This window comes from Phoenix dactylifera, chromosome 15 (genome assembly GCF_051530095.1).
Source record: "Phoenix dactylifera cultivar Ajwa chromosome 15, Ajwa_hap1_PhDact_Kaust_v1.1, whole genome shotgun sequence".
NCBI lineage: Eukaryota > Viridiplantae > Streptophyta > Magnoliopsida > Arecales > Arecaceae > Phoenix > Phoenix dactylifera.
In genome coordinates this window covers 8,926,503-8,948,430 of record NC_143204.1, presented here as the reverse complement: position 1 = coordinate 8,948,430, position 21,928 = coordinate 8,926,503, and the positions used below count along the sequence as shown (strand labels likewise).

General features: G+C 37.2%; 1 protein-coding gene across 3 annotated transcripts; it reads right to left on the bottom strand.

The window, feature by feature from the left end:
- Positions 1 to 794: 794 nt before the first annotated feature.
- LOC103724105 (1-acyl-sn-glycerol-3-phosphate acyltransferase PLS1-like) lies at positions 795 to 20,887 on the bottom strand. Of its 3 annotated transcripts, none has more exons than XM_008815261.5 (11): positions 20,557 to 20,887; positions 19,952 to 20,074; positions 19,548 to 19,587; positions 19,344 to 19,417; positions 19,101 to 19,160; positions 8,954 to 9,031; positions 8,684 to 8,842; positions 7,401 to 7,526; positions 2,088 to 2,180; positions 1,807 to 1,890; positions 795 to 1,311 (listed from the first exon to the last, which is right to left on the bottom strand). In XM_008815261.5, the coding sequence occupies exons 1-11, from the start codon at positions 20,635 to 20,637 to the stop codon at positions 1,105 to 1,107; spliced, it is 1,125 nt and encodes a 374-aa protein (XP_008813483.1). In that variant the 5' UTR covers positions 20,638 to 20,887; the 3' UTR covers positions 795 to 1,104. The 3 variants fall into 3 exon arrangements, with proteins under 3 accessions (XP_008813483.1, XP_008813484.1, XP_088567522.1); XM_008815262.5 differs by having other exon boundaries at positions 795 to 1,267; XM_088711396.1 differs by lacking the exon at positions 20,557 to 20,887 and adding an exon at positions 20,439 to 20,553.
- Between the last annotated feature and the right edge of the window lie 1,041 nt (positions 20,888 to 21,928).

Below are 21,928 nucleotides of genomic sequence, written 5' to 3'. Positions count from 1 at the left end.
TCTTATTACCTATATATTCATTATCTTTCTATTATTTTAAATAATTCATCCAAAGTAACAAAATAGTCACATTTTATGGATCATACACCATGTAATTGCTTTAAGCGATTGTACATAAATGAAAGTCCAGCTAACCTTCAATATAAAATAAAATATTGTGTATTTGATTTTGGAACCGATCATACTTGGCTGTTGGACTGTATCGCTTCCCTCCTGCAATACTGGTGCAATACAGGTACAGATGATCTCACCCAGATTCATATGCAGGACTGTGCAGGTAACATGGTGAGAGATAAAAATGCTAAACTGGCACCAATGCAGACAAACCACCGTGGGTCAAAAACAAAAAAAAAAAAAGGCCAATGCCTGTCTAACTGCATTCATTTGTGATGATCCTCGTAAAAGGATGAATTTCGAAGCAATAAACCTGATTTTTCAGGGTCCTTTGCCTACAGTGTTACAGTTTAGCATTGCCAGTAAGTTTTAAATAGCAAGTATTCCACTGATTGTTGAACAATCCAAGGTTTTGACAGATGAAATCTTCCACAAAAATACAAGTTATGCTTCCTGGAATTTGTAGGTTGGGCAGGACTTGTCATGAACAGCTTTCATGTCGATCGTCCACCTGCTGAGACACAATTCAAGGTTTGGACAGGTGGGAATCTTCTGAAGAAACTATAAATTATCAGGTGAGCAGACCATAATTCAAAGTTTACCTCTTGCAAGACTTCGGGAAGTCTAAATGGATAGCTACAATCATGACAGTTTAAGCAGCTGTTAACCACACACAAAAATTCAAGTATAATAGATAACTGTACTAGTTCATAATACGCCATAAAAATGTCAACCAACATCCAATTCATGGAAAAGAAAGAATTGACACAAATGTGAAGCGTATCCTGCAACAAATGCTTCACCTTATACCAAGATATAGAAAATACATGAATGAATCTTGCCGATTCCCTGCAATCCAATGATAATGACATAAATGTGCACTTGATCGATAGCAGAAATATGGCTCGCATTTCGCTGATGACTAGAAGGTACATTAATTTGCAATTAGCTTTGGGGCTGGCTGAATTAAGTGTAGGCTCCTTTGATCCTCTAATCTTTCTTTGTTCGGCTGCATGCTGCTCTGGCCATGGTTGAACGTTCAGACTGAGAAAATAGAATAAAGACGTGCATGACTACTGTGACCAGTAGTAGTCCCGCTGTTGAGAATGCGACTCCTTTCCATGTTGACAACAATGCAGACCATTTGAAGAATCTGAATGCAGCATATGACAGCAGAGATGACCAAAATGCAACCACCTGTCCTAATAGAATTATTACTTACAAAAGGATGAAAGAGTATGGAATAGGATAAACAGCATATGCTGGGAAACATCAAATATATCATTTCAACTGAAAATTACATATTTGTGCACTTCGACTGCAACTGGTATTGGGAACTAGACCTTTTATTATTGATTTATATGACAAAACCTACTGATGCCTAGATTACCTTGAAATGATCAACAAATGCTTCCGCAGTCATATTTTCGCAAGTGATCATTTGCAATTGAGATTTCAGCAAGTGTTGTCATTTTTAGCTTCTCCAATATTTTCTTCTAGGTTTTTTTAGAAAAAAAATGCCGCATGTGAATCTGGTTCACACTGCAGCATGTGTGGGAAAAAATTCAGAACTACTGTACATAACAGAAACATCAAATTACATATGTTTGCTTCCTACAGTCCGGGAAAAAACAAAAAAAAAGGATCTTTACCGTAAAATACATTTTGTATGTGCTTAAAGTAATATCTTACCAGCAAAGACTTAATTGGTCGACCAAGTGGTCTTAGTTCATCGCCAAAAGTCCCCTCTGCTATATGTTCATCTAGTAAAGCATCCTGTCCAGCAGAAAAGGAAATTAAAATATGTTGATAATTGAATTTGGAAAATGAGGCAGTATAGATAAAGCAGTGACACATCTCCACATAGCAGTCAGACAGATATCTCAATAACATGGCACATTTTATTGCACAACTGAAACAGAAGCTCCTCATATACTCTAATTCAGCACTGTGGTAAGAGTACAGTAACATGCCTTGGCCACAAATTTTTCTCTACACCATTGTGCTACTCCATCATCTGTTCGAGGCAAATCATTCATAGAATGTCGTTTCATGTGGACATGCACCTGTACATAAAGTAAATCTCAGCAGAAAAAAAAAGATAAATATCAAATGTAAACTACCATAACTCTATTCTATTCATTGTGTCAATATGTTGACCAATAGTATTTCTTTTTTTCTTTTTTTTTTGGGTGGGGTAGGGGGGTATTACAGTTAGCCTTATTAGTTGCATATATGAAAATTATAGTAGAGAACATTTAGCAATGCATTGATACACATCAAGAATTACTCTGCAATCTTGCCAAGGAAGTGCTTGAGGGGTAGCAGACAAATTCACCACGGAATTAGTGGAGCCCAATGAAACTTCATCATCACAAATATATAAATATAGTTCACAGGCTTAAAAAGCAACATCATTAGGGAAATAAATTGTAGTGAATAACATAGAGAATTAAAATGTTCACCCTCGTGAGCCAATGGTCAACAAAATAAGCATCATTGAGATTTTAATTTTCCGGAATGTTAATTGTGCTATCCTTCCCAAATGCAAGCAAATGACTCAGATACGAACAGCTATATCTTATACATGTTTATTGCAGTTTTAGGCCTCGTGGAAGCCAACAACATGTTAGGCCTAGGGCTGGGATAGTTGCTGCCATGTTTTGAAGGAAGTTGGTTGAGGTACTGGTGAGGAACAGTGGAGACACTGCTTGCTGACCAGAGATGGCTAGAGATGCAGGCACCACAATGAAGGCCATAAGGAGGGGCCCGGGTTGCCAACAGTGGGGTGGACCTGGCAATAGAGAGATTGGAAGGGTAATGGGTAGCACAGGAAAGGAGGAACAATACAAAGGAGTCCAAGCAAGGGAGAGGAAAAAATGCAGGGTAGTTTGAGTCTTTTATTAGGACGGGCCAGGGCTACCGATAATGGGGTGGACCGGGCAATAGAGAGAGAGATTGGAACGGAAGGCATAGGAAAAGAAGAACAACACAAAGGAATCACCTGTTCAAGAGAGAGGAAAAAAATGCAGGTCAGTTTTAGTGTATTGTCAAAAAAATGATTGTATGCACATATCTTAAAGCCCATTCATATCACAGAAAAATTAGGAAATTGGGAAGCCAAAGTGGCAATGGGAGCTAGATACCAAAGCATATGCAACAACCTTGGTAGACATTTCAACTACTAATGCGGCAACGATAAGACCATGCTCAAAACGACTAGCTAGATGGTACTATCTAGATTCCTTGCTGTTGAGATTATAACCTTCTAGCACATAACACAATTGCATGGATCCTCACATACTTCCCCCATTTAAGTTTGGCATCTTCTCCAAACTAAGGTTATAATCTCAACAGCCAATCACATTCACCATGATACGCTCATGGTCAACCCCAAAAGGGCGCATGATGCAATGTCCCTCGAGGCTATCAGCTAGGTCCACTTTGATATCATTTTGTAATAACCTAGGACCTTAACCACAAAGGCTCACCGAAAATTATATTTAGGTTACTTGGCCCATATAAGTACCCAATATCTCTCAAGCACACAATCAGTGTGGGACCAAACACACCTGCATAAGTCCTCACAAAGGCTAGGAGTTTCATTCATGATAATTGTGCACCTTTAGTGTTGATGTAAGAAGAAAAACGTGATAAAGGCAAGGCAAGATGAAGAACATTAGTCAAACATTCATGGGTTAATCACTGGAAACATTAAAACTATCAAACATCAGATTGGGAACCTAAGTGTGAATACCAATGGAAAGATGCTACAATGGTCTAGGAGGATTTGAATCTTCAATCGAAGGATGTATTTGAACTATTGAAGTCAACAATAGGAAGATTTGACATCACCAATACTACAAATTTGCTTTTCATTATTAACATATGCTCCCTAGAAGAACATTCTGTAAGACGCCAACTTAGTCCAGTGCTTAGATCTATTAAATGAGAGTGGGGCGGTCATCCAAGAAAGTCTTTTACAGCTGCAAATATTCTATAAGAAAATGTGCGGAAAGTACAGGAGGAAAACAAAAAGAAAGGTATTTTTATTGGACAACTAAACATTTGTTACTTAACTGAAGGGGCAAAATGGTCATTTGGCACTTCGATAATTAGCCAACTCAAATCTGCTTCTCTTGTTTTAACAAACAATAATAGTTGGGTGTATGCGAACAGAAACAGAACCATGATTTTGATCGAGGTGAGCCAAAGATAGCAACTAACTTATGATCCTTTAATCTTAGTTGAAGAACCAAACAGCCACCTGGAGTAGCCAAATCATAAGATTCTACAATAAATTTAAAATGTCTTCCTGCAAAAGAGAGGGCTCTCAGACCTTGGTATACCTAGAAAGAGGTGAAACAAAACGATGAGAATCTCCTAGTTTGTATGTGTTGTGGAGAAGGGAGTCAAAAGACAGAATGCCGTATGCTTGAAAATAAAAGATGAAACAAGAAGAAAAGAAGGTAGAACTCTTAAAACTTTTAAATGATTCAAAGAAAATATTGATATTCAAAAGCTAACTCAAACAAGGTTACTTAATTTCGGATACAGGCCTACAACCACATTACATTTGGATGGGCATCCCCCATTAAGTTGTATACTAGTGGTTCATGTTAATAGCAAAAAACCCAATTTGTGTCGCTACCCAAAAAAACCCAATTTGTGGGGGACCCATTTGAATGTAAATGGCAATGCTGAACTCCATGAAAATAACTGCCCATATTTAACAATCTACAAGGATTTAAGGAACACATTAGAGGGGAGGGCTCATCGTGCTTCCTTTGGTAATCAACCTCAAAATTTTAATGGGCCAAGCCTCATCTGAATTATTTTGACAAAAACCCATACATACAAACCTTCTAATTCTATGAGGATGACTAGCGTCCCTCAACCTCTTGGTTCTGATGCTGTCAACATAGAAACATGCTCATTTCCAGGGTGATTTTTGCAATGATCCTCTTTTTAATGGTGATATTTAGTCCCACTACTTATTGTAGATAATCTCTTTTGAAATATTTAGGAGTGAGAAATTTTTCATATGCAAGGAATGGATAGCTTTAACATGTTACCATTCCCATTTCGTTCCATTCTTTTTTCTTCGAGAACCATCCATGCATCTTTAGAAAAAGCTTTACTTTGTTTAGGATTTGATGATTTTTTGGTAAACTTCTACTTTAATTTTCCTAAAACATGTTTCACTCAATATGGTTATTCTCTTCTTCTTGTTCACGGACTCAAACCCCCCCCTTCCCCCTCTCCAGGGGGCAAATCCAATGTAGTTATCTACTTGGTCATAGACTCAATCAAATCTACTATATTAAATAAAATTTCCCTTGGATATGGTGTTGTTCGAGTTTAACCAAATACTTTATTATATGATAAACATAGTGAAAAAGGTCCCATTAATGCACTTGGAACCTCCTATCTCTCGCAACATCTCATATTGCTTCCCATGATCGAACTCTTTAAAAATAAAATCAATTATAGAATTATTTAACTTCTCGAAGTTTATCTTCAGGCATTCTACCATCCTCCAAAAGTTTCATGCATGCAGATATGTCTAGTCTCTCTGTCTCTACCTCTAATTTCCCAATACATTAGAGTCTGAATATCTCTCCTGCAATCCATCTTTTCATAATTCTTTCTCCATCCTTGAGAAAATGTTCCATATAGGGAAAAGATTGCCATCTATTCTTAATTCCTACTAAGCTATGTCTTAGAACTCTTGAAAGGTCAAATTGTGAGTTACGTGTCTTTTTTTGTGGCTCTTTTGTGGGGTTTATGCAGTTTCCTTTTCCAAACATAACAATTTTTCAACATAAACTTAACTAAGAAATAGGAGATAAAAGATGCTTGGCTTCTCTCTCTCTTTCTCAATAAAGCAATATTGAATCTATTTAATTGGGGAAGAAAATTAGGACGTTGTGTCCTGTTCTTTTGCCTATCAAATATCACAAATCTTATATTAAAGGATGTAATATATAGAAATGAATGTTCCATTTTTTATGATCTATGTTTGGATTTCTAGTTTATTTCATATTTTTTGTTTAGATGAGTGGTGATGATCAATAATAAATTTTTAATCAAAACTCAGGTTACAGGGGATTGATTTCAGTATAAAATGACATTAAACTGATGCACAGATAACTCCAAGAGCTATAGTATGAGATCTTGGATTGAGTCTCCTAGAGTGAAGATAGGCTTGGGAGTCTAGTAGAGTGAAGATAGGCTTTGATGAAGGTTTATGATTAAGATTTTAATTAACGGGAGGCAGATCTATGTTTTGATTTGTTCTACATGATAAACAAACAGTAGCAAGTAAAGAATAGCAGAAAGCTTAAAAGATATAAATAATGGCATACGCTTTAAAAGACTGGAGCGAGGAGAAAAGAGATAGGAGGAAGCGCACTTAACACATAATCCTAGCGACTTGGGACTTCTCCAACAGAGTATATGCCAAGAGGATGTTGCGGACTTGTCCAACTCAAAATAGGGAACTAACATGATTACTAAATAAATAACAAAACAAAAATACAGTATAATCCAAGGTCCGCCGTACCGGTCGGTCGGCGTACCGGTGGCCGGCCGGACCGGTACGGTACCGGTCCGGTACGTACCGGCCGGTACGCGATGGTTTCAAAAACCACAGTGCGCGGCGCTGTGGTTCTACAAAAAAAAAATCGTACCGGTGCGAACCGGCCGGTTCGGATAAAAAACCGGAAATACCCGTTTTTTTGTCATTCCGGTACCGGTCTAGAAACGGACCGGTACGGGCCGGTACGGCATTCCATGGTATAATCTAAAAGTAAATAATTTCTTTTTCCTTCCCCATCAACTAGGTTTTGCCAAAAACATCATTAATAGGCATTAACAACATTGTTAGAAGATGTAGATGGCCTTAACTTTCAGTCCATACAGATTTATGTATTTCTATAGAATGTGTCTGCACGAGATGCTTCTCTCAGTCCATTTCTCTTAACAACAAAATGAAAAATTTTAAGCTCATTTCACTTCAGTGACAAACATATAAACTTGAGATATGAACATGCGTGCATCCATCACGTGCAGTTGTACAAAGCCATGTATCAAATCCCATCTTTTTGGTTTCTTTCAAATAATCTGAGACATATTAGCATGGACACCAGAGTCCAGTTACACACATCCACATCAAAATCGGTAGACAAATTGTAATGATATAAAGGATTTCCTATAAATTATGATGATCCAAATATAAGACAATAAGAGAAAAAACTTAGCAACAATGAATCGGCAACACTTACCACCGAAGACTGCCCTTTCAAAATCTTAAGCATCGTAGGTGAAGGCTGATCTTTAGGAATAGCCACCGTTACATCATATATAGCTGGGACAAAAGAATGCATGGTACTTACAGCTGAAACAAAACCCTGAAATTTACTAAGAACAAAATTGTTAATATACCACTATTTCACCTTGAATTATAAAAAATAAATCTACATGCAAAACCTCGTAACTATTAGGAAGGAAGAGATTATTGTGGAATGCTCTGCATTTCTTTGTCATGCAAACTTATAACCCTAATAATTTGACAATTGCACAAAGAGTAAAATGTATGTTTTATGTATGAGGAAGATTTAAAACCAAACTCAAAAAAGATGAAGACTTTATTGCATCTAGAGTTATAATCCAATACTTATTTTTTTGCAGAGGATGAACTCAGTTATTGCTGTATCATTTAACCCAAAAAAAAAAGTGCTTGCATGAAAATTTAAGATTTACACAATCAGGCAACTATGTCAACCAGCTGGGTCTCTACACAAAGGTGAATAGATGTTGCCGTGCCACAGTGTCGAATAACATGTGTGATGTACAATCACGTCTTATTGAGACACTAGGGCTTTCCTCTGGACAAACATGCACATTAATATGTAGTCCAAAATTGTTGTCAAGGAGAAATGACTACCAAATGGGATACTGCACAGACATAGAGATGTCAAGTAATAGTTAAAGAATTTTTTTTTTTAATGAATACAGTTAATGATGAAATGCTTGAGCCAGTGTCAATGATGCCCTACAATGTCACCTGAAAATGTTGACCTTAAAATGTTCGATTTTAGAGAAATATAATGTACCATATGTATTCACTTTATTTCAGAAAGAAGTTCTATTTTGCTGCTTTTTTTTCAAACATGGTATCAGGGCTAGTTTTATTTTCATTACTTATCATGCACATGAATGACCATATGTCAAAATTTAAGTAGAGTTGTGGACCACATTTGTCGTCATATCTACGCTTTAAAATTTTTCATGTTTGACACTGCTATCCTTATCATCATGCAACAACCATATCCATGTCAACCAAAAAATTTAGTAATGAATCATTTTGCACATGCAATTAGCTAAGCCTCTTGAGAAAGTCATTCCAACTAATTTAAGGCAAGGTATATAAAACAACCTGGGCAATCATCTAGCAAATTTCAAGTTATTCAAAAAAAACAGATGAACCTAGAAGAAGAAAACAGGAAGAAAGAAACCATATGCTTAATTAAAAATAAATAAAAATCAAAGTCGCCAAATGTTTAACCTTGGTACGGGGTATTAAAACATTTCTTGGGGTAGGCAAACCCTGTGATGCTGCATATTCTTGTGCTGCTAAAAGCTTTGTTGGGGTAAAGCGAGTCCCCTCAACAAAAAGAGCCAGCCAAAATGGCCTGGGGAAGTCCCTGAACCGTTGCAGACCTAGCTGCATGATACAATCATGTATGCAAAATCAAGAGGGGAAATAAAAAAGAAAGAAAAAGGTCACCACAGAGGCAGAGGCACAGACTTGGATTCATCAGAAAGTAAATAATACCTTTAGTGTGTTCTCATCCTTGGCCCAGTTTCTTTCCAGGAATAGATATTCAGCAAACCACATTGACCAACCAATAACCTGCATGGCAGTGATCCCATATCCAATTTGTGAAAACCATAAAACAAAGGTTTATACCTCAAACACAAAATATTAAAATAGTGGGCAATGGGCAATATAACAATGGCTGCAACAGCTTCTAAAGTGGGCAAGGTAACATGAATAAAGAGCATAACCCATATGTAACAAATCAGTAAAAATAACTGCTTTGCTCAAAATTAAACATGCTTAAATTTCAGATACCATGAAGAATGCAGAAGACCAATATGTACCAGGGAGAAATAAAGAAAGATTTCCTTAAAAGAAGATTAAGAGATGACTACAAATTGGGTGGACAAAGCAGAATCAAAGTGTTTCCTTAAAAATTATTCACCAACAACTGAACCATAATATATGGTTTTGTACAAACACAACCGTTACCAAAGAAGAATTTGTAAGACTGCATGTTGAAGTAACAAGGATTTAGTTTGATCTTGAAAATAATGTGCCACTCGTGAAGATCTGATTGTGAACTTAGAGCCCTTTTTCCCCTACCAAATATACTTTTATCTATTTAGCCATCAAACACAACAGTTGTTCTGGCATACCTAGTGAATGCTTCATTCAACACATTGTGGGGTAGGACAAATTCTTTTAATCTGCTCGAACTCAAGAAATACCTTTTCATTATCATTGCAATGAGATCCATCAACTTCTGAGAATAACCAGTCCCTTATTCATTCCTACCAATCTGAAATTGGTTGTAATTGAAAAAATGTGGACAAAACTGACATTGGTGAGATGATCATTTGATTCCATTATACAGGACCCCTTGCTCCAACAGTTCACTCCCTAATTATATTATATTTTTATAGCCACCAGTGTGGTGAATCACACATACCATAGTTCGCAAGCTTAACTTATTTAGTTTTTTAAACGGTGGTCATCTTGCTACCAAAATCCTAATTTAGCTTTTTAAAACCCATGGTCATCCTGCTTAACTTATTAAAAGACTTAGAACTTTGTTTCCTCTACTATCAAGATTCATAACATGACTCTTCAATACAAAATACTAGAAAAAACCCAAACCCCTAAAAATTGCAAAAACCATGGTGTTGAAGAGGTCCATGCAGCCCCAAAATATGTGTTTCAAATTTTTCGCATATCAATAAACTGCAGCATCAAAGACCCGATGATGTAAGAGTATGTTCTATCTTTTGGAATTATAAAAGGAAAAAAAATGCCACAATCCTCCCTAGCCACCACAAGAACATCCTTCTGCTAAACCTCCACAGCATCTACAGTGTTCCCTAATCAGTTGAAGTCTTGGGCTTGGTACCAAGGACCTGGGTTTGAGTCCCACCCTCACTTGGATTTCAGCTGAGATTTCCCTGTCCAGTTCTCCAAAAAGAAAAAAAAACAAAACAGTTGATACAAGTAGGGGTGCAAATGGATCGGGTCGGATCAGGTCCTGGGTGACCCCGATCCGACCTGGTTTTTTGTTCGGATCCTAATTTTGGACCCAGACCCGACCCGGTTGAAGATTGGGTCGGGTCCGGTCGGGTCCGAGTTGGGTCCGGGTCGGGTCCGAGTCGGGTCGGGTTCGGGTCCGAATCGGGTCCAATTTTTTTATATTTTTGGGAAAGAATTTGGGCAAATCTAATTTGGTCATATCATAATTATGAGGTGCTGGGTGACCCATGACTTGAAAGACTTGCAATTGATCTCCAGTCAGAACAGATGATCCCGACTTACTAACTAAGTCGGTCTACAAGCCAAATTTCATATCACACTATTTTTTGTCCATGTGACTGATTGGACGGAACTTGGTGTCTCCCAGCTCCCCTCTCACGAGGACAAAAAAAATCCCAGACCTTCTTCCAAAATCCAATTCCATTGCAGAAAACTGGCACATGACCCATATTCAGTTCGGTGTTCCCTCACTTCCTCCCTGTAAAAGTTAAAAAAAACAGAAACCAAAAAACCGAAGGAAAAAAGAAAAAAGAAAAGCCAGCTACCGAGACACGACCCAGAGGTATCAACAGTGTAATAGACCGAGAGAGGATCCTGACGGACCAATAGTGCCACGACCCACACAAAAAAAAGAAAAAAAAAACTCTCTTTTGCTTTTTCCCCCTCTCTCTTTCTCTATTCGGGTCCATTCGGGTCGGGTCGGGTCCGTTCAGTAAACCCAAACCCGACCCAGAAAATGATTCGGGTCCAATTTTAGGACCCGACCCAGACCCGCGGGTCCTAAAATTTGGGATCGGGTCGGGTCTACGCGGGTCTCGGGTCAACCCGACCCATTTGCAGCCTTAGATACAAGATTCTTAATTAGCAAATATTTCATATTTAAAATTTATTTGGTCTCCAGCTACTCAAAAGACCAGGATCAGTCACTTGCTCCTGAACCTTGCACAAGATTGTCCCTTTTTAATAGCCAAGGGACAAATTCCTCTAGATTTGAACAATGCACTCATCATTCCACTGTTCTTTGCAGATCCCCAACCTTGCACAACCTAACCAAGCCCTGCTTAATCAATAGAACCATCAGTCCATGGAGGCAATTAATTGACATCCATCGCACAAGATACCAAGCTCACTACCAAACGAGGCTATTTAATCATATAGGATAATCATGATGTTATTGATTTGATCATGAAACAAAAGTCCAACCACTTCGAGGCATGATCAGGATCAGAAGAAAGAGTCAACTTTCTGTATCATCAACTCCCACAGTCTCTCAAGTCACGAGAGGATTACACTGTAAAATATATAAAGATATAATGTAATGCATGAGGGCCCTTTTTATCACCAAAAAATATAAAGAAAAAGAGTCAAGTTTCTGAACCACCTCAAAGAAAGAGTTAATAAGAAAATCACTTCAAGGATTCCTCTCAGCTCCACCTCTTCTGCACTACCCAGCTTGTCATTATCAAAAACCAAGCAAAGAGCTGCACAGCAGTAAGACTTCCACAATAACTCCTCTGCAAGGTTACTATTGGCAGCATCAACACCATGGCATAGGCTACCAAACAGCTTAATAATCCCAAGATGCTATTAGTTGGGTTCAAATATGACCTCTTGTGTATGAAGATCTAGCCTTTAATTGATCACTCCAACATGCACTATGAGGGAGTTTAACTTCTGTTCTACTTAAAGGAAGCCATGGTTTAAAAATGAATAGACATATTAAGTTCGGTGAGAGGGGGGCACGATTATTGAAAACATCCCCTAGAAGGTCAATGAATGTTACTACTGGATCTATTAAGACAAGTAACTTACATTACCTCTTCTAAAAATGCCTCACTCGTTGTCTCCATCTTAAGAGGCACCTTATTCATTGGTTCAGATGTAAATGTCTTATTCAATAGTTTTATAACACAAAATTTTACCTACAGCTTCAAATATAAATCTGGCATTTGTCCTTTTATCATCATAATCTAGGCTCCCCTCAATGCACATTACTTCTCCCTAAACTCAGTGAAGGGCCGTTAACTTTCATGATAATAATCTTCATCTCAAACAAATCAAATGTTTTGTTTGACTTCAAAAATGGGCATTCTTGACCATAATTAAGTAACAGTACTATTCGCAATCCCTACCAAGTAAATACAATTTTCATGCTCCTAGAAAACCTTTTCAATTCTAAAAGGATGCAAGTGAACAAGAAGTCTCAGCTATCATGCTTGTCATGAAAACAAGATTATCCTTCCTAATTTATGGATATAAGAAATATATTCAATGTGGACATATGCTCAGGTCCCATGCTATCTATTCTATTACATAACTCAAAAGTCCAGAAACGAAGCATTGGTGAAGTTCCACATTTTCATGCATCTCCACAGGGTGAATCAATGGATCTCCACATTTTCATGACTTTCTCATCACATGTGTAATACGTGCCACACTCTACCTCCAGTATGCTTTTATTAGAATAGATAGAAATCAAAGAATGTATAAGCTTGAAATCTCGAATGACATTATAATAGTATGATCCAACTATTTTCCGTCTCAAAAAATACATGATTATTTTGGGGTGCCCACATGCACCAAGAATTTGCACCAATTATCTACATGCAATACTCTTCAATATGTCAATTTTCTCCAAGCATCTTCCTTTCTTCTCTTTGGTTGTTGCAGCATCAAACCTCAATAAGCAAACTTTTGGATATCATCATCGTATCTCATGTTTACCTATGAATTCATTTAACTGATGAGGGGAATGGAAAAGATAAAGTTTAAAAAAAAAATTGTTTTATAAATTTTTGATTTTTGATCGCATTTCTGTGTATGCGTGCATAAAGAACACATTGTTTAGAAATCTCGTCTGAAAAAAAACACATCTCAACTAACATTTTTTTTTAACCTTTTAGCTGTTTCATCTAGTGAACAAATATGAGGGTGTATTACAGATGTTAATCAAGCCAACACAACTTCATCCAGAAGATACAGACATACCCTATGGATGGTCTCACTCAAGCCTTGACATGTTATCATATACTATGCGGTAACACTTAGTTCATCTATGCTTAATCAACTGTAGTATTTTTGGCGTATCAGTTTTTACTACTTCATGAAAATGTTGATTTCCCAATCTAGAATACATTAACATGTGAAGTTCAAAAAATTACACAAAATTTGCTAAAGAAAATGCCTTATTCTTTTCCTAATTTTTCCTTTTTTGTATATCTTTTACTATTTTAATCTTTTATCTAATGATTTTTTCCTAATGATTTGGCTTGTTTGGATGAAACAAACCCAAAAATTGAAAATCATCCAAAATAAATTTGTATCATAATCGGGCCAACATCAAAGAAAATACGAAAATCTAAATCTTAGTGATGAATGTGACAGCAACTCGGGTCTGACCATTTGGTCTAGTAGTAGAGAGACATTGCTCTCCTATCAACACTGTTTCTAAATCTCACAGTGCACAGTTCAAGCTTTTTGTGTTGAATAAGTTGCTTTTTTTGGTAAGAAAACAGTCGTAGAAACCCGACCAATTATCCATGCTTTTGACACTTTCCATTAGGAAACATTTACTTTTATTACATTGTGAACAATTTGACTCAAATATAGACATGTTAAAAGAGTGTTGACCCTCTAATGGATTTTGATGAATACAAAACACTAGAGCATAATTCCCTTTATCTTAACAAGTTATTTGAGGATTTTAGTTGGTTAATTAAGAATATTGTTAAGAAATGTCTAGGCAAGTTCCCATGATTTTTAAGAACTTATTGAAGAATTTTTGAGATGAAAGAAAAAGTTCAGGGACAGCCGAGACGTCTCCGGGTTGTCTCCGAGACGTCTCTGGCACAAACAGGAAGAACTGGCACGTCTGGAGACGTCCCCGGTACCTGCGGAGTCGTCCCCGCAAGTAAAAAGCAGACCAGCGGAGTCGTCCCCTAGATAGCGGAGACGGCTCTCTCAGAGAATTCCAGAAGACTTGTTTTTCGGAGATATAACGGCGGAGACGTCCCCGTAAAGCGCGAAGACGTCCCCGGAGCGCGGAGACGTCCCCTGAAAAAGCGGAGTCGACTCTCTCAGAGAATTCCAGAAGACTTATTTTTCGGAGATATAACGGCGGAGACGTCCCCGTAAAGCGCGGAGACGTCCCCGGAGCGCGGAGTCGTCCCCGAAGAAGCGGAGTCGTCCCCATGCAAAAAGCGCAAACAAGCGGAGACGTCCCCGTAAAGCGTGGAGACGTCCCCGGAGCGCCTGGGACGCGACTAACAACTTTTTCAGGTTTGATTTGAATTTCAAACGTCTCTTTTTTTGTGTCTAACGGCTATATTTGCTTTTTGGGCTATAAAAGGGACCTCTTAAGTGCTTCTCAACAACTTCTCACCAACCCAACACAAGATCATTCAAGAGAGAAGAAAGAAAAAGAGGTTCAAGGGAGTTAGAGCTTTCAAGAGGAGAAATCAAGTGCATTCAAGCTTTCCCATCTGATTTCGAGCTCATCTACTCACTCCCACTTGGCAATCAAAGCTCGCATTCAAGCCAACGTGATCCACATCAGAAGAACCACCATCATCCACGCTTCCAACGGCAAAAAGGGTTCTTCCGATTTTATTGTTTCTCATTGTTATATTTGCTTCTTAAGAGCTTTCAAATCTTTTGTAAAACGTTTGAATATTGAGCTTGTTTCAGTCAAGGGACTTGGAACAAGGGATAGGCGTCCCAAGCCTAAGTTAAAATTGGGGGATTGTAGGGTTCGTTGTTAGCCCGGGGTAAAACAACGAGTTGGGTAGTTCACTCGAAAAACTACCGGATTGTAGGGTTCGTTGTTAGCCCGGTGTAAAACAACGAGTTGGGTAGTGCACTCGCAAAACTACCGGACTGTAATCTGGAGGATTGTAGTGAAATTCCCAAGAGGTCTTGGGGAGTGGATGTAGGTGCTGGGGTGCACTGAACCACTATATGTCTGTTGTGTTTGTGATGCTTTTTGTCATTGTCTAACTTGCTCACTTACTTACTTAGATAAATTGGTTGCTTAACTCTTATCCGCGCATCCTTTAGTTGCAAGCATATTCAATTTACTTAATCAAGTCTCATTCAATAAATCAAACTGTTGCTAAGTTTAAATTCCACTGTGCATCTATACAACTTAGCATAATTAATTGAAAAGTGTTAGAAGTAGCCTAAAAGTTTTAAAAGACCCAATTCACCCCCCCTCTTGGGTTGTATCTACTGGGCAACAAAGAGAATCCCAAAGAATAAGCATTGTGGATCCACATAATTGACAATATTGAAATTTCCTTTGTTGCCCTAAACTTTCCATTTTGACATCAGAACAAGATTAGGAAACCAAACTAACAACATAACATCCCTAACCAAAATAGATCTATGATATTATATCATCTCAGAAGGACCACTTGAGAATTGTTAAACATCCCCCCCTTGGCCCACTCCACAGGACAAGCCAAAAGCAAATTTAGGTTAAACAAACAAAGAGGGATCAAAACGGGCCACTCTACAGGCCTTTTTTTTTTACATTGATCAGGCCAGGTATTTGGGCAGGCACTATGTAAATTTTTATAATATTCCGCACAAGCCGAGCTCATTTTGCCTTAAAAAACCAGTAACGAACAATATATACCTACACGCACATACACACACATACACGCATATACTAGCATGCCTCCCAATGCAATTCAAATCAAGATCTAAAAAAAGAAACCACATAAATGAATCAATAAAATTAATGATTTTATTTTTGTATGTCAAAAATATGTAGTTTTAAAATTACATTTTATTATACTAATATACAAATATTTTAAGAAACTTATTATCTTATACTTCTTTGGCTCCTTAAGGGTTCATTCCAAATGAATCCTTGATGTAAACAATAGGCAATCATAAGTTGATCATGTTTATTGAAAGCAAAATGGAAGCAATATTAATCACATCGACAAATCTTAAGATATTCAATGACTTTAAACCAATACTCCAGCATGTGTTGATGCATGTTTGGGGCAAAAAAAGTCATTTAAGAAAATTTGATTTGGTCTGGAGGGATAATATTTGAACTGATGTAATATAAGAAGAGGGCTAGGTTAGCATGAAGAAGGCTACTTGGAGAAGCATTAAGACAGAGGAAATGAGACATACAACCTAAACTGTCCCCTTTTTTAAATCAATGTGATTCTTATTTAATGGGAAATGTACGTATTGTCCCCAATTTACCCATGGACATAATCTACATAATATAAATTTTTAACAATGAATTAGTAATTTTCCGATTTGTAAAATATGACAAATCTCTAATCACTCTTTATGGCATAGTATAGATTAAAAGTTGTTGAAGAATTGTGCTTAAAATATAAATATGCCAAACTAAAGTTAAGCTTAGAGTCACAAATTAAATTCAAAAGGAAAGCACGTTGTTGCATTGTTTTTAGATACATTTTCCAAACCCCACACATACCTTGATTCTATTTTGATATTAAAAGATGCTCATAGAAGTTATGCAATGACCAACCTAAGTGACTAGTCTGCCGCATAGCTTGCTATGTCAACCCGTACCACCCGGCAACAAGCGTAACAGCGATGCACTTATGGTACTGAGGTTCAAAAAAGTGCAGGGATCAGGCTGGCCTATACCAGTTGGATCAAACTGTTTCTCCCCAGATTCATGTTATACCAACCCATGCCACCCAATTTTGGGTGGTTTTGTGGCTGGACATGAGGAAAGGGTCTCCCAACCCTGTGCCCATATGGAAGCTATATCATACGATACCCACAAGGTACGAGTATGGCACCAATACAAATATAGCGAACATTGATCTACAGGAAGAAGACACTAGAGATGGAAAGAGAGGCATGAGCACTCAGGACACAATCTAGAGAAAGAGTTGAAGAAAGAGGGGGAAGATGTAACATAGTCAGTTAGAGTTTCTTTTCTTTAATAGTTACTTGGGGTGAGGAGGGCTCCAATGAGAGAAACAGAAAAGGTGGTGGGACATTGTCAAGATAGAAGAGATTGAGGAGTTAAATTAGCTAAGATTTCTGGATTAGAAACAAAGAGTCTATGGGGCACAATTATAAGAGAGAGTAGCAACATAAGCTACCAAATCTCATGAGTATGTAAGGAGACCAAAATTTAAACATTATAACAAGGAAAAGAAGACAAGGGATTAAAAAATTATTATATGGCGGTCCATAAAAGATATTTTTTACATGCTACCATATGATGAATTCGCATTCAATGATTGGAAGGGTGCCATCATGGGCACCACATGCACATGTAAAGCAACCATGTAAATATGTACAATGCATGTATATATGCAAGGCAAAAGAGACAAGAAAAGATTGTTATAGAAGGAAGGAAAAAATGAAGGCATGAGAAAGATATATGACTAATTTAATACAGATTTTGGATGTATTTGGTAGCTTGTGGTTGGTAGACTAGGATGCATGAAATATAGACAATGAATAGTTAGAAAATTATTAAATAAAATAAAAATAAAGAAGAATCAAAGTATAACACAGAATAATAGAATAAAATAGAAAACTAAGGAACAATACAAAATTCTAGCATAAAAAAAATAAAAAAAAATGAGAGAAAATTCAATGGGACATTATCGTGCCATCTGAGTGTACAATCAAAATCATTAATTTATTTCTTAAAAAAGAATGTGAATTGCTAATATACTTCAATTTTTTGTTTAGTTACCCTGCTTTTTTCTCTAACAAAAGAGAATCAAAAGGGAGTAACATATGAATGAAAGAACAAGAGTGGATAAAACATTTAAGGATGGTGAAACAACAATTAAGGAAAGGAAAGGAAATAGATGTCCACCAAAATGGAAATAAAAATTCAAAGCCAAATCTATTAGAAAAGTGAGATGTTAAACATATTAAAAGAAGTATTTGATTGAAAAATTAATAAATAAGACATGGTTTGCAAGGATGCATTAGGAAGACACATCTCTGTGTGTAGTGTGAGAGAAAGAAAGAGAGGGAGAGAGATTCTCGATGGGAATCATTCAAAATCCCCTTTTAGAAAAGAAATCAATTAGATGCTCAATTGGTTAGGATATATATGAAGGAGATGTGAGACACGAAAAGGATCACAAGTACAAAACATTCAGAGTCCATTTTTTAAAGAAAAAGTCAAATCTGTCAGCAGAATTTCCTTTATTAGTCTGATAATATTCACGAGAGCATGAGGTGGGCAGTTAATTGAGTCCAGGCGAAAGAGACTATTCATAGAAAAAAAAAAAGATTATAGAAGATTTCTTATTCTTTCATATGAAGTATTCCATGAAATTGAGGCTACAGTATTTTAGAACAAGAATTGACTAATTGAATATATATAAAATATTTCTAATTTTCACAATCTTCTCTTCTAATATGGTATAGATCATAGATAGATGCATTGCATACACATAAATGTTTAACTGCAGGATACAAAAGAGCTCTCCACTCCTAAGCAATTGGTCCACTGGAGAAAATATAGAAACTAGAATACTAAATGACAGAAACTATATGATTATTGATATAACTTATCTTTTCCAATCTATGACCCTTCAATTTTAAAGTAAAAAACAGTGGATGTATCAGAAGAAGCACAATAATGGTATGTACCATAAAGACTTACTGGCAAAAATTTTGATGATTTCTTCATGACAGCTATCGTGCTACCGAGGCAACCCGAGCGCTGGGGTAGGCAAATAGAAATATCAGGTAAATAAAGAAAAATAAGAATGCGTCCTCTACATTTGAGAACACAAACTTATGCATGTTTCCAGCATGCAAGTTTACAACTGGTAAACATACCAAGATACATGATATAGCCAAATTAAGATTCTCATGCGACATGCATATTAAATTTGTTATGCACCTGAGCTAAAATCCATCCAACAAGCCAGTCAATGTCACTTCTGTGATTACAAATGACCAATGCATGCTCTTTACCTATAAAAGTTTTCCATGTCAGCTCAAATTTCAATCTGAATAAGTTCTAAGTTTAATGTGGTTAACAATATCACTCCACACCAAATCATATACATTTCTCAGGATCAAAGTTGAAAATTTCAGTCCTCACCCAGTGATTTGTATGTTTCAGAATCAGCGTATAAGTGTACCTGTAACCAGGAACAAAGCCATATTAATCTTCATACTCTGGGAGCAAAAGATGGTATCAGCAAAAATTCCTACATCTTTCAAAACATCTTCTAAGTTGATCAATCAACTAGACGCAATATGGAGGATGTAATTCCAGTGAAGGATACAAGTACCACAAATACTAATAACACAACTGCCCGTGTCAGACACAACATATCAACATAATCAAGGTTTGGCTGTAAATTGGTGGTCTGTAGTGGTAATTTACGAAGTCATAAAGAAAGCTTTACAAACTATGGAGTTTAAAAAGGAAACAATGAACAAGTTCTACAATAGCCAAGAAGGAATTAGTAAATTGTTACTTCTTTTAACTAAAAGATTTACCTTAACACCTGCCCACCAATCAACGAGCCAAACAAGCTGGAGCCACAACAATTCGGCCACTACTCTGTTGATCTTCCTATAGAGATTCTTCGAGAAAGGCCTTATCATAACGAAACAAGTAGCCTGCAGCAAAACCCAAAAAAAAAGTCATCATGCCTGGAAAATGCTGAGAAACCACAAATCAGATCTTTCCTAAGACTACAGAAGGGTGAATCAATTTCAGGCTATGAGACAAAAAGATAAAAATCAATATCATACTTTAGTACATTACTGCTTCCAGAACGAAAAAAGGGAAACAAAAAAGCGAATGAACCAGAAAACGGACAAATCTTAGCACGAATATTAGACATACCAAATGCTAATAAACACCCATCAAAGAAATCAGCTAACAATCAAAAACTAACAACAGGAACAGTTAATATCGAGAAAATCATCGCAAATTCAAAATATCCAACGATCAAAATAAAACCACCAAACTCCCCAAAACCTCTCGTAGCAAGCATCACGGACTATTAGAGCCCATATAACGAGATCAGACAATCAAAAATTCACGATCCAGAACAAAAGAGCCCTTCTTTTCCCTCTAAACTTGCTCCATCTCCGACCTGAATTAGGTTTACGACCAAACCCGAGAGAAGGAAGAGAAGGCCGAGAGGAACCACCACCAACGCCGCCACGATCGCCATGGCCGAGAGAAAGAGACGAAAACGAGAAGAAAGAGAGATTTTCTTCCGAGAAATTGGAGGGAAACGGATAAAAATTTGGCGGTTTTTTTTTTCCTATTTCGAGAAAGGGTTTTTTATCGAGCTTCCGGTCGAGATTCGAAAGCCAAAAAGTGTCATTTTTTGCATTCGAATGGGTCGCAGGAGATGTACGGGACCACGGAAAAGGAGGCGAGCCTTTTTTGGATGGAGTTTCCACCAGAACAGAGGCCGTGATTTCGACCGTCGTATCCGCGGGTTAGTCCTTCAATCGGGACTTGGGATCCTCTCACCTCCTACTCATGTGCCCGCTTTTGAGGGCTAGCCTAGTTTGCGGATCGTGTTACCGGTGGTGGGTGAGCGGCACGATGATTCAGGAAAAGGGGGCCAGGGGAGGAAGCTGGAGTTCCGGACGATGCAACCCTGATGGGCATTAATCTTCTTGTCCCCTGGCACCTGCAATGCCGGTTTGGTTGGTATGGACTACGGAGGATGGACGATTAATTGATGGATATTTTCATCCCAACTCAAAATTTCGGTCGGATGGAAGGAAAAAGCATCGATGGTGATGCTAAAAAAAATAATTTTTATTTAAAAAATATTTTGATTTTGATAAATTTTAATAAATATTTATTTTTATTATCTTAAATAATTAGAATGGACTTCTATTTGGAAATAATAATAATAATAATAGTACATATAAGGGCTTTTTTGGGTAATTCAGTAAACTTGGATTAAATTTCGTGCTAGGTCTGTGACTTGGATAGCCCATTTGGACATAATTCATATCAACGCTTAGTCCCAATGCTGTGGGAGATACAAAGATCTTTATGAATTTTTTTTTCTTCTGATGGACCAACGCGCACAAGCTAGAACTTAGGCTAAGACCTTTTTTTTTAGGTACATTAGAACTTAGGCTAAGAGTTGAACAAAACCCTAGAAGGCTATAGATTAGGTAGGCCAACAATTCCAATTTCCATAATATATTCCTATAGGAATATCTAAACAAGTCTTAAAGGGCCTTCATGACAAGTTTTTCATGTAGATTTTTCTTTTTTTGGGAAAGAATTAGGGCAAACTTTGTATAGGGTTGAAAGCGGGTCAGATGTGATCCAATCATATCCATTTCTACGATTAATTAGGGTTGGATTAAGTACAAAAATTTGCCAGATTTGAATATGGATTCGAGTATTGCTTGATTTGTCTAGATTCATATTCAAATATCCAAGGTGCCACTAAACCTTCTAAACCGGATCCCAAGCAATCAAACATGTAC